Here is a 12,999-nt window from a genome sequence, read left to right as displayed (position 1 = left end):
TACCCATCCCTTTCCTCAGACTCACCTGCACACTCTTGTGGGCTATCTCTCCAGGTGTGGGCCAGTTGATTGCATCTCCAAAGTCACCAACCTGCAAGGTACATTCTATGAAGGCTCTGGGATGACCCTGCCTCTGCCATTTCAACCTCTCGCCCAAGACACAGCTCCATCCAGAGATCAGAGGCCAAATAAGTCTTTCCACTAGGACCATCAACACTGGAGGCCCAGAAAGGGTTCCCCTGTGATTTAGAGAGGATCCTGAACTACCTGGCAGCTCAGAAGCCTCAGCTAGAACAGGGTAGAGGCCACCCCGGTGCCCCACCCCCCACCCCAGGAAGTCTCCTTGGGCTGCCTACTCCTGTTCCTTACCTTGCTGCCTTTGCGCTGTTTAGGAACTGCTGCCCTCACCACCTTTGCCGGAGCAGAGTGTTCTGTGGGAACCAGAAGGGAGAAACGGTTATGCAGAGCCTATGGGGGAGGGCCACCACCAGCTTCTCACTCCCACTCCACCAAGCAACCTGTGGGCTCCCAAAGGAGGAAGACATGATAGAGAGTTAAAAGATGCGCACTCTAACAATTTTACCAGCCTTTCTGAAGAAATCATGGAAAGTGAGCTCGTAAGGACAATCAGCAGCAAGACCTCAGGAACCTGACTCTGAAGGGGGAAGGCTCTCACAGCCCTATACCTCTTAACATTCTAGAAATCTGTGTGTGAGCAGATCGGGGCTAGTAATCACGAGAAGGCGAGATAAAAATCCTAACTGGGCAATCAAGAAGTCCAGGGACCTCTTTCTCAGCCCTCACATACCAGGGCCAGAACCCGGTCCTCGATGAGCTCTAGCCAAATAGGAGAGTTAGCCATCCAGGAAAAATTCTGTCTGCCTTCCAAATTCCCAAAGAAAAAGTGAGACCCAATTTGACTTATCGCTCTACCTTTAGGAATTTACCCTAATATTTCCAACTAGACAAGTGTTTGGAGTTATGTACAAAGATGTCCTCCACAGTGCTGTTTATGACTGCAAACCGCTGAAAACAAACTACATGTCCGACAGTGGTAAACTGGCTCAATTAAAGTTTAACAACTTTTATAGGCATTAGGAAGACAATGATTTCTACTGATATGAAGAGATAAATGATAAATGAGAAGAGTTACAATCCTATTTTGGTAAAACAAAAAATGTGCACATGCACACACACAGCAGAAACTGGAAGGACATATGTCGTTACAGGGTTAAGTAGTAAGCTTAGTGATTTCTTTTTGTTTGGCATTCTCCAGCAGTTTCAAAAAAGACAGACACGAGCTTTTAAAAATAAAGTGTGTGTGTGTGTTAAGGAAGTGGCCCTGGTCCCTTCTACTCCTACACTTGTTTTCTCAACACAGTTCTGAAGGGTTTCTAAACCCTTCCTCCCCCAGACAGACCCACGGGACTCTACTCACCCACTTCTCTCCTATCACTCTGTCTCCACTGTTGGCTAGCCATGCCAGGGCAAGAACTGCCCCCAGTCTCTGAGCAAAGAAATTTGCAAGGCCGGTCTCAAAAGGAATGTTCTACTCCTTGTTCAGACCTATGTTCCCTTAATTAGTAGAGAGAGTGCTTCCCTGACTCTAACTGTGAAGTCACTGCATTCTTGGCTTCTACTCCATACCAGAGCCACTGGCCCCTCAAGACACCCCACACACCTCTGAGACATGAAGCTGTGAAACCCAGGCCCACACAGCATCCCTCTGCCCCAGTGCTGGGAGTAGAGAGCCAGAAATCTCAGTGCCTATAGGATGGAACTCTTAGGCCCAGAAAGCTCCTTACTCCACACTGATTTCCTTACTAATCATGGGTTGACCCAGAGAAGCCTAATACCATCCAGTGCCTTGACTATGCTGTTGCGAACCAGTACCCTGGCAGAGGCAGCCATTTCATTACAGGATCATGACACCTGAGCCATGGTGGTAATCCCTCCTCCTGGCCCCAATACCCCTTGCATGCTACCAGGAGGAAAAACAAGGGCTTGCAACATCAAGTTCATTAACAAGTTGGAAGAGGGAATCAGGTTCAGTGGATGCATTATTCCTGAAGACTTTCTGGGAAAAGGCAAGGCAAAGTTTTTCAGGTCATTGTCCGTTTCTTCTAATAAAAACTCTTTCAAAATTGGGCAGTCAGATCCTATGATCACCCTGCCTGATATTTCGTTCACCAAGATCACAAAGGGACATGGTAAAGTAGTGAAAGTTCAGTCTCCAGTTAAGGGGAGAGCCCTTCTGCCACTGAAAAACCCCACTGATTCCCTACTCCCCCACCAATCCCAAGCTGACCAAGGGAATGTGGCTAGTGTTGTGGGCATACACGGAATATTCTTCAATTTGTCTTGTGTGAAGTTTGCTGAAAATGCTCCATCCCTAGGTAATGTCCTTCTGTTCCAAAACCCATAGTGGCCTGGTCTTGTACTGCTCCCAACTAGGGTCTCAAGCTGCCCTGCCCCAAGGAAGAACTAAGTTCCATAAGAGACCAAAAAAAGCACACTATGGAGAGAGAACTACAACTGCCTTTAAACACTATTCCTAGATCTGTTCAAATCCTGTGGGGCCTAGGGAAACCCAGAAAGGCTCAGATGAGCTGTTGTCCAGCCCTGTGGGAAGATGGAAAAAAGACTAGCTTACTGACTTCAATGACACATCCCTTTCAGAGTCCCCTCCCAGCCACCTACCTACCTTTATCAGGCAAACACACATGCGTCCCCAATGGGGCCTTGAATCTGAAAACCAATTCTTTGCACAGGCACCAGCCCCTCCCTCCCACCTCTGAATTCTGAAACTTGCACAGCTGCCCTGACCCAGTCAGTGCTCAGGAAACACTAAAGTCACCTCCCTGTGCCTGCCTAAAAAACAGTTGTAAAATGTTTGAGCAGCAAAAGGACCATAGTTCTAATGCCCTCTGTTTCTAATGCAGATAGGGAACTGGGGTCCCCAAAAGGGAAGGGGCTTCCCCAGGATGGGAGATGAAGTCTCAACTCGAAGTCAACCCCCTTTGTCCAGTGCTCCTTCAATTCACCAGAAATCCTGTGTGTCCACTGGTGGGAGAAAGGATCCCAAACCTTCCTGGTGCAATGTTAGGGCACTATGCTGGTATTCCCTGGCCAACAGGGTCACCGAGGGTAGGGAGAGGTTCTCAGTCAGCGAGGGAGAAGTGTGGTGAGGTGGGCCTTACATGGGGACTCCATTCTACAGGGGGAGGAAGCTGAAGTCAGAGGCCATCGGAGTGTCTTCCTCCTTGCTAAGGAAGTCAGGAGCTAATGAACACCCGGAAAAGGACAAAGCTGCTTTCTGTCCCATAGGCCCATATCAGCCAGGAGCCAGCACGACTCTAGTTCCGTGGTCGGCAAACTGCGGCTCGCGAGCCACATGCGGCTCTTTGGCCCCTTGAGTGTGGCTCTTCCACAAAATACCACGTGCGGGCATGCATACAGTGCAACTGAAACTTCGTGGCCCATGCGCAGAAGTCAGTTTTCGACCTGGGTGAGTCTATTTTGAGTACTGCTGATATTTGGCTCTGTTGACTAATGAGTTTGCCGACCACTGCTCTAGTTCCAGGGGGTCCAAGGGCTTCCTGAATCCTCACAGTCTGTGTATTAGATGCAGCACACCAAAACTCCCATGTGCGGGGGCCGAGGAGGGGGGGCACCAGCAGACTTTTGACAATCCTGTATCTGCACGGCCAAGTCACTATTTTTACCTAACATTATTGAGAGTGGTGAGAAGAGGGGAGCTAACCACTGAAGCTAATGCAGAATGACAGGAAACGAGAGGGTAGGTGGGAGATATGGCTGGGCAGAGGGGTTAATGAGTGAGGTGATGGGAGCGGAGGGCAGCTTCCCAGCAAAGTGGGGTAGCTGACCACGAACCACTGAGATCTTGCTTTTCTACACCTCAACTTTCAAGTCTGTGACACCCCATTATTCAAAAACTGATCAGGAAAGTAGGACAGGCAGTCCTTTAGCACACAGACTTTGTTATGTGATGCACTTGGGTCAGAATTCCTGCATACTCTGCCCCTTGCAACTCCAGTTTCCTCTTCTGTAAAACTGGAGTCTTAATTATCTCATAGGGCCACTGTGACAGTTAAATGAGCAGAGCCCAGTAAGAGTGCCCAGCACACAGCAAATGCTAAAAATACAGCTGACTCTTAAACAACCCCTGTGCAGTAGAAAATCCACGTGACTTCTGACTTCCCCAAAACTTAGTCGTCCCTAGTGTCCACAGGGGATTGGTTCTAGGACCTACACCCCGACCCTGCACCACCCACAGATAAAATCCATGGCTGCTCAAGTCCCTTATATAAAACTAGAGGCCCGATGCACAAAATTAGTGCAAGAGTAGGCCTTCCTTCCCCCGGCTGCTGGCACCGGCTTCCCTCTGGCACCCAGGACCCAGGCTTCCCTCGCAGCCCTGGCTTTGTCTGGAGGGTCATGCGGAAGGATGACCAGTCTAATTAGCATATCACGCTTTTATTATTATAGATGGCATAGATCAATGCATATAGTTGGCCCTCTGCATCTGCAGGTCAAAACAGTACAGGTATTTATTGGAAAAAAAAAAATCCATGTATAAGTAGACCCATGCAGTTCAAACCTGTGTTGTTCAAGGGTCAAATGTAAAGGCTAAGTAAAATTTAAATGCACCAAGGAAGTTTAATATTTTCAAGCCATCCCTATCCTCATCAGTAAAGAAACCATAAAATAATCAACATGAAAAGAATCAGAGCATGTGTGAAAAAACTCTTGGCTCAATTCACTGATTCAGATTACAAATGAGCCCTCTCCCAAACCTGGCTCTTCTTCCAGATACTGCCCTCCAGGCACAGGCTGGGCTCCAGGGCAGATTTCCCCAGGAAAGAGGGAAGAAATAAGGGGAAAGTACCACAAGTCCCCAGGGAGGCTTTGGCAGAAACCTTTGCCATGCTAGAGAGGAAGGAAGAGCATAGGGAAGGTCTAGAGTTCCGTTTCAGTTGAAATATAGTCACTCAATTTTTTACTCAGCACAGAAGAGGAATAGAGAGCCTCATATAGTCTCTTTCAGTCTACAAGGGGGCTAAACCCATTAACACCTGTTACAAAGCCAGATAGAAAGACAAAATGTCTCCTACATTGCCTTGTTCCAGAAAGATCCTTAAAGCTGACCTTTTGAAATAAAAACTACCCAGAGGGGCCAGATCTAGGAAGTTTCTTAAGGAGCAAGAAGTTGGTCAATCAAGGGGAAATTAGTGAAGGTTTTTAGGGAGAGAGGTACATAGGAGAATCAAACTCATCAATCAGATTGTGGTAAGAATTGCCAAGAGGGAGAAGCTGGAACTGAAAATGAGGGACCAAGTGTGGGTGAAAGGTGAGACAGGTCTGGGCTAAGGAGAAAGCATGTAGGACTGAGAGTGGTGGCCCGAGAGGACTACTAGGTTTCAGGCCTTACTGCCAGGGGAACAGAAGGCCAAAGGTTTATTTTGGGGCTGGCACCAATCTCCTGGAGATTGGCATCTGAAAAGGCGGAGTTTACCCTGATTGCAAAAACAAAAAGCTTATATGTTGGGGAGCAGGTAATTTGTTAGGCTTTGCTTGAGCTCACACTCACTCACCTGCTGCCCTATCCCTGGCCATTCGGTCCACCTCCTTGGAGGGAGACCTCAGAGCCCTTGTAGACCCCAAGTGCCCTTGTTAGGCACTCTCACAGCTTTTCTTTAAGTGTTCACTGGCTGGTTACAGACCTAACCCCACCCTGCCCCCACCATGCGATCCTTGAAGGCAGGAACTAGGCTGCTTTCCCAGCAGTAACCCCAATGTCTAGCTCAGGGCCTGGCAACACAGTTGATATGTAGTTGTTTAAAGAACGGCAAGTTCACACACTCTTCTAAGCTACACCATCTCATACCAGAGAAGAACAAGGGCTTTGGTTCCAAGTGCCAATTCCTGAGGCTATGGTGCCCCCCCCCCCACCCCCCGCCCCGGCTTCAGCAGAGAGCCCTGCCCAGGCTGAAGTATCCTAGGCAATGCTAGAACCAGGCCCCAGACCTGCCTTAACTCAGTTCACCAATCATCAATGCTGGGTCCTGGCCAGACTCCATTCATCAACTTTATCACCCGGGGATACTATCTAACACCCCCTCCCTGAGCCTCACCTTCCTCAACTGAACAAAAGGTGGTAATATTAGGTCTAGAGGTATGAGGAGAGAGAAGGCAAGATCTCAACCACTGCGACTTCTCACCAAAGCAGAAGAGATGCTAGCAACAAGCTGTGGTTGTGATAACATTAACAAGTGCAGATAATATGTACTGACCACTTACCAGATGCCATGCCCTGTTCTAACATTGAGTTAGTTCCTCTAATTGGTCTCATTTTACAAACAAGGAAACCAAGGCACATGGTATAAGGGTTCTTTTGCCAAGATCACAGCCAGCAAGCAGCAGAACAGGATTTGAAGCCAAGCAGTCTGACTGTAAAACCTGTGCTCTTAACAGAGAGGAGAAGGGTCCAAGTTACCTCCTCCGAGTGGCCAACAGGGCGGGCACTCCATGGCAGGCTGCAGAGGTATCACTCTACACACTGGGGAAAACCAAGGCCCCGTGCAGAGAAACCTAACGTCACAGAGCAGGGCAAGTGACACGCAGGACCGAATGCTAGCAACCTGACAACCCTCTTCTCCCCGACCCAGAGAGGACAAGGGACACTGTCACCAAGCATACCCAGCTGAAGTCCCTTCTTCTGGCACCCCAGGAGCCATGGGAGGAAAGGGGCATCGCTTCCAGCTCACCTGACATGGATTGTGCCTCCACCCTCTGCCTGAGCTGCAGTCCAGACCCTGATTGTGGAAGGCAGTGGAGCCATCAAGAGGAGGTTGAGGTAGGCAAGGAAAGGGAGTCTGGGTTACAGCCCACACCCTTTTGCTCCATTACAGACAGCCTAGGGCAGAATCTGAAAAGCCAGGTGTATTCTCAGCTGTCATCCAGCCTGGGAATGGGGTGGAGTCACAAAGGAGGAGCTCGGAGACCACAGGCCTTTCATCCCATCCCCACTGACCCTACGCAGGAACATTCTACCACAGAGCAAAAGGAATGTTGGATTAACCCTCCTCACCTTGACCACCAGTTCTCCCGCTGCAGTTGCTGTTGCCACCAGTCCTCCGAGGCCTCTCTCTGCCCAGCCCTCCCTCCACAAATTCCCCCCAGACTTGCAGATGAAACACAGGAGGGGGCTGAAGGGTGCTCTTGTGGGGAGGGATGGACAGAGAGAGGGAGAGAAACCTTCAGAAGGTCAGACCATCTTGAGGCTCCACTCAAAGGACCAGCAGCCAGCCCAGGACTGCAGAGCCTAGGCCTCTAGACTTGGGAGGAGGGGCAGGGCTCCAGTCACATGATGCCACACAGCTAGGCCCAGGACCAGCTCTCGTCAACTATCTTTAGCCCCTGGTGACCCAAGCAGCCTGGTGTCCACTCTCTCCCTGCAGACATAGACCCTGCTGCCCTCAGATGGCTGTGATCACCTCACTGCTGGTACCAGTCCCTAAAGTCCTATCCAAATGCTGTCACCACAGCTGAAATGTGTCAGCAGCCAGTGAAGTCCCTGGCCTCCAAGTGCCAGCTCCCTACCCCAGACTTTCCAAACAGCACCTTTGGTTCTGTTTAAAAGAGTAATAATAACCACCTTTTACTGAGTGCTGAATATATCAAAAACTGGCCTAAGTTGCTTCCTATGTGTCATTTCACTAAAATGCCCTAAAATAAAACCCACTATTATTCTAGCTAAGAAAATGAAACTGAGGGAAGGGACTTGCCCAAGGTCACACAGTATATATACATTCCTTGTGACATTATTCACAGATTGCAGGGTAAACCTTCCAAGGAGGTCCTCCCTGACTGTTCAATGTAAGTGCTGCCCTCCTAGCAACTCTAAATCAAGTTCCAATTCAGCCCATAATTTGGGGTCTTCAGAGCACTCACCATCCCAAAATAGTTGCATTTGTGTGTATCCTAACCCACTAATCAATTACTGAGCCCATACTAGGTCCCAGCAAGGTGCCAAAGCTCTTTACATGCAGTAGCTCAGTTATTTTTCCACCACAACTCAAGGAGGTAGGTGTGATGATGATTCCCAGATTACAGGTGAGGACACTGAGGCTCAGAAGATAGGCCAGCCGTGGGCAAACTACGGCCCGCGGGCCGGATTCGGCCCGCTTGAAATGAATAAAACTAAAAAAAAAAAAAAAGACCGTACCCTTTTATGTAATGATGTTTACTTTGAATTTATATTAGTTCACACAAACACTCCATCCATGCTTTTGTTCTGGCCCTCCGGTCCAGTTTAAGAACCCACTGTGGCCCTCGAGTCAAAAAGTTTGCCCACCCCTGAGATAGGCTATCTGCCTTGCTCAAGGTCACCAGGCTAGCAAGTAGCAGAGCTGGCGTTAGAAACCCAGGTACAGCCTGCCCCCAACCCTGGACTTGACCAGCTTGTACCATCCCTCAGTGAGAATGACTGGGAATTCCATAGGGTAGGGATCTTTTCTACCTGCCCACTGGCCCCTGGAATCCAGGACTGCAGCCTGTGCATGGCAGGCCCACAGTAAATATTTACTGAATGAAGGACTTTACATAGGTATGGGTGCTCCTCAACTTCCCAGAAAATTCCCTTCTGGGAAGGAAGGTTATTTACCTCATTACATCATGACAGAGCAGCGTGGCAGCTGTAATCCCCTTTGGAGCCCAGACCTAAGCTCTGTCCTGAGTAGGAACCAGTGTGCTTCAATCCAAACACCAGGGGGCAGCTCTGGGAAGTAGAGGTCATACAACACAGCACAAGGACTACCCAGAGTCCCAGACCAGACCATAAATCACAAGGCTGGCCGACACCGCGGGGCTGGGAAGCACAGGCACCACCCTCAAACATAGGCTTAGTGTTGCCAGAGATTCTGAGTTTTCAAGAAAAATAGAAAAACAAAGTAGGTATCAACAAGAAATTTCCTGCTTTCTAAATGCTGTCAACAAATTATCATTGAAAAAACCCTTCTACATACATATTCAGTCTATGGGCTCTCTAGGTCCGTGGTCACCAACCTTCTGGACCTCACAGACCACCAGCTGGCAACCACTCCTCTAGGAAGGCCTGCGGGACAGGCCAGTCACCAGGCGGCTGAGCCCTGACTTCAGGAACCAGTCTCTCAGGAAGGTTCCAAGGCACATGCAACGTTCTGCTGCCCTCCCAACCTCATTATTCTGATGCAGGAGGCCGATGCCCTTAAACTGGTTTTCCGCTCTTCCTAGTGATCACCCACCACCTCAGGTAATGCAACCTCATTCTTATTGACCTGTATGTAGGGCATTCTCTGCTGGAAGAGGCTTCTAGATTCAAGAAATTACTCTGGATTACTATTACTTTTGGACAGGGAAACTGAGGCCCAGGAAGGGCCAGGCTGTGCCCAAAGTGACCTGTGAATTTTTGTGAAGCTGGCACTCAACATCGAGTTCTTGCCTCCAGATCGAGAGCTTTCCCACAGGTAGGAAAGCCAATTCCCCCTCAACAAATACGTTCTGTGCACCACTGCACCCATGCATAGCGCCTGGGGTAGGGCCTCAGGGACCCAAGCAGTAGAGGAGCTGCCCCTCTGCTTTTTTGTTTTTGAAATATATTTTTGTTGATTTCAGAGAAGAAGGAAGAGGGAGATAGAAACATCAATGATGAGAGAGAATCACTGATCAGGTAGTCCTCGTGCTGTGTTGTATGACCTCTACTTCCCAGAGCTCCTGTGCACCCCCTATAGGGGCTTGAGCCCACAACCCTGGCATGTGACCTGACCAGGAATCTAACCGTGACCTCCTGGTTCATAGGTCAACCTCTTAGCCACACCAGCCAGGCTGCCCCTCTGTTTTTAAGAAAACTGACTTCTCGCCCTAGGTGGTTTGGCTCGGTAGATAATTGGCCTGTGGACTGAAGAGTCCTGGGTTCGATTCCCAGTAGGGGGCGTGCAGGAGGCAGCCTATCAAAAATTCTCCCTCATCACTGATGTTTCCATCTCTCTCTCCTTCACTGAAATAAAAGTTTTTAAAAAATCAATAACAAATATATATTTTAAAAAAACACACCTGACTTCTCACATGAAACTGGAATACATGACAGAAAAGGAGGGGTGTTCTGGGTGAAGTATATCTGGGGAGCAGGCCCCACTTTCACCCACAACTTGACTTCTTCAGACTTCTCCAGGGAAGGCCAGACCGCAGCTCTCTGGAAGACCCGGTGTAAGCAGGCCTGACTAGCCATCTATCCAATGTGTGACAGTGGGGTACTCTCGCTAACCGTTTCTTGCTCTCTGAAATGAACAGTCTCTAACAACTCCAGCCCTGCAAGCCAGGGACACTCGGTTATCAAAACCTTGCCGGTGCCCAGAAGCAGATGGGGAGCTAGAGGTCTTGGGCAGAGACTAGTTCCTTAAATCCAGGCCACCCAGGCTGGCCTTGCTCTCTAGAAGCCCCTGATTCAGTGCCACATGCTACATCCCAACGGGGAAGGAGCAGAGCCCTGGACATTACGGATGTGGAGACAGGAGCTGCCCCATCTGCAGACTCCTAACCCTGCTCGCAGAAGGCAGCAGGTACCCTATTTCACACCGTTCTCCTTTAGCAAATGTAGAGGGGGGTTTAACCCCTGCCCCAAACCCACCTCACCACCATTTTACAAGGCTGCTGGGCTAAGAAGCAGGACAGGACAGTTTAACAGCATGTACTTTGAAGTCCACTCGAAGAACTTCTCAATACTAGCCACCATCAAATAAGTAACTCACAAGGCTGGTGAGATGGTCAAATAGGAGCCACCGTTCATGTAGGCACCATCTAGGCCACACAGGATAAAGGCCAAGCAAGCAGGTTTGTGAGGAAGCAAAAAGGCACCTTACATGGACGTTCTTAGAAGAGTCAGACTCTGGTTTTCTGAAATTATGAAAGGGGTTCAAGATAGCTGCTTGTGCATAGGATTTAAGCAGCTTAAATTAAATCATAGTTAAACACAGAACTAGCATAAATGTATGATAGTATTCTTTTTGTCTCCTTTGAGGCAACACTTGAACCTGATGCTAAAAATAAATATAAGGAGAACTACGATCATAGCAAATAACTAGGGACATCCAATTATAAATTTCAGACAAACAGCAATAACTTATTAAAAATAAGTTATGTCCCATGAAATATTTGGGATACCTTATATTATTATTCAGTTTATGCATCCTGTATCATTTGCTAAATCTGGCTACTACAGGAAAGAAGGGCCATTGCCCCATGCTCCCTGACAGTGGGGTAGCAAGTAGAAGGAGTCTCAAACAGGGATGCCAGTCCTGGCGCAGAATCTACAGCCCTTGCAGTGGGAGCTGGGCAGAAAGTCCCATCAGGGTGTCTTCAGTGTCTTCATTCAGAGGCCTGTGGTCAGGGCAGAGGGTGCCTGTCATCTCATGCTCATTGATCACTCGAACCACAACTTCAGATGAAGCCAGCTTTCTAGGCTGCACTTCTTACACTGATAGTGGGTGCACAGATTCTCATTTTAATCTTTTTCTTTACACTATGTTCTTTTGTATTAAATATTTAATAGTTTCTTGAAAAGAGAAATAAGTGGCAGAGCCCAAGCCCCTTGGCCACTTCATCTCCCACTCAGCTAGAGTTTCTGTGCAGAAGTTGATATAAAACAAAGCTCCTCACTTCACAGCTGTGAAAACACAGATTGGTGAGCTGCAGGCTTGCAATACCATACTTCTGCAATCTAAGGACACCTGGGGTGGGAGTAGAGGGTTATGGGGGGAGGGGTAGCCTTGGTTAAAATGCAGATTCCTGTCTTCCCCCACGCTCCAGAAATCAGGTTGGGGAGAGGGGCAGAGTTAGATTATCCGCGGCTTTAACAAGATTCCTGTGCAATGCTGATGCCAATTGATGTTTGAGAACTGAGCTGACAATGAGTGAGACCACCAGGGAAGGACCCTGGTCTCCAGTCCCCCTGCTTACAGGCAGGAATTACCAGGCCCACAAGAGCAGGAGTGCTTCCATCACACACACAAAGAGCAGCCAGGAAGAGTGCATGAGGAGCACATCCCTTCCATTTACCCCTAGTCCAATCTCCAGCATCAGGAACCAATACTGGTCAGGTCAAGAAGCCACTAGCTGAGTGTCTTGATAGCTATTAGCTATGAGGTCAACAAAGGATAGGTCTGGGATGGGCTCAGGGTTTAGTTTCAAGCTCCAAACTATGGCAATACCAGAGGGAGAAGAATGAAGGCTCTGAAGAGACTGTCTGTCTGCCTTATCCTTACAGCCAAAGAGCCTCTACTCTTACCCCTAGGCCTTTTTGCTCACCCAGTGCTCTGATGTCTGGGTCCCTTAAATAAGAGTAGTTACACTTGCCCTAACAAGTTTGGCTCAGTGGATAGAGTGTCAGCCTACGGACTCAAGGGTCCCAAGTTTGAATCTGGTCAAGGGCATGTACCTTGGTTGCAGGCACATCCCCAGTAGGGAGTGTGCAGGAGGCAGCTGATTGATGTTTCTCTCTCATGGATGTTTCTAACTCTCTATCCCTCTCCCTTCCTCTCTGTAAAAAAAAAAAAAATCAATAAAATATATTTAAAAAAATAAAAATCATCATTCTCCCCTTAAAAAAAAAAAAAAAAGAATAGTTACACTTACTAAGCATTTGTCAGGCCTCCTGCTGTGGGGCTTTTGTGCATTAGGTTTTTTAATCTTTACAAAGGCTATTCCAGTTCTAGAGGAGAGTCAGAGGCTAAATGACTAGCCAAAGGGCACAAAATGAAATCCCAGACTACCCTAGACCTCTCAGCTCTGCAGAGACAAACACTAGGTTCTTTAGGTCCCCAAGGGGCTCCAGCTCAAGCCTACACTCCCTACAGAGTAGCCACTGGCACCAGAATCCACTTCTCTGAGCCCATCAGCTCACCTGCCAGCTGGGGATAACACCACTCAGCACAGGGGAAGAAG

The 12,999-nt window shown here is 48.5% G+C and overlaps 1 protein-coding gene across 1 annotated transcript in view; it reads right to left on the bottom strand.

Moving 5' to 3' along the window:
- LARP1 (La ribonucleoprotein 1, translational regulator) overlaps nt 1-12,999 on the bottom strand; it is a gene marked incomplete at its 5' end in the record, with an annotated part of 50,830 nt that overhangs the window by 16,532 nt on the left and 21,299 nt on the right. Inside the window, 2 exon segments of the mRNA XM_081091532.1 lie at nt 26-91; nt 370-431. Coding sequence (XP_080947658.1) covers nt 26-91; nt 370-431 — 128 coding nt within the window.

This window comes from Myotis nattereri (genome assembly GCF_964212035.1).
Source record: "Myotis nattereri genome assembly, chromosome: 5".
Lineage (NCBI taxonomy): Eukaryota > Metazoa > Chordata > Mammalia > Chiroptera > Vespertilionidae > Myotis > Myotis nattereri.
The sequence above is the reverse complement of the archived record's forward strand: the minus strand, read 5'-3'. Positions and strand labels throughout refer to the sequence as shown.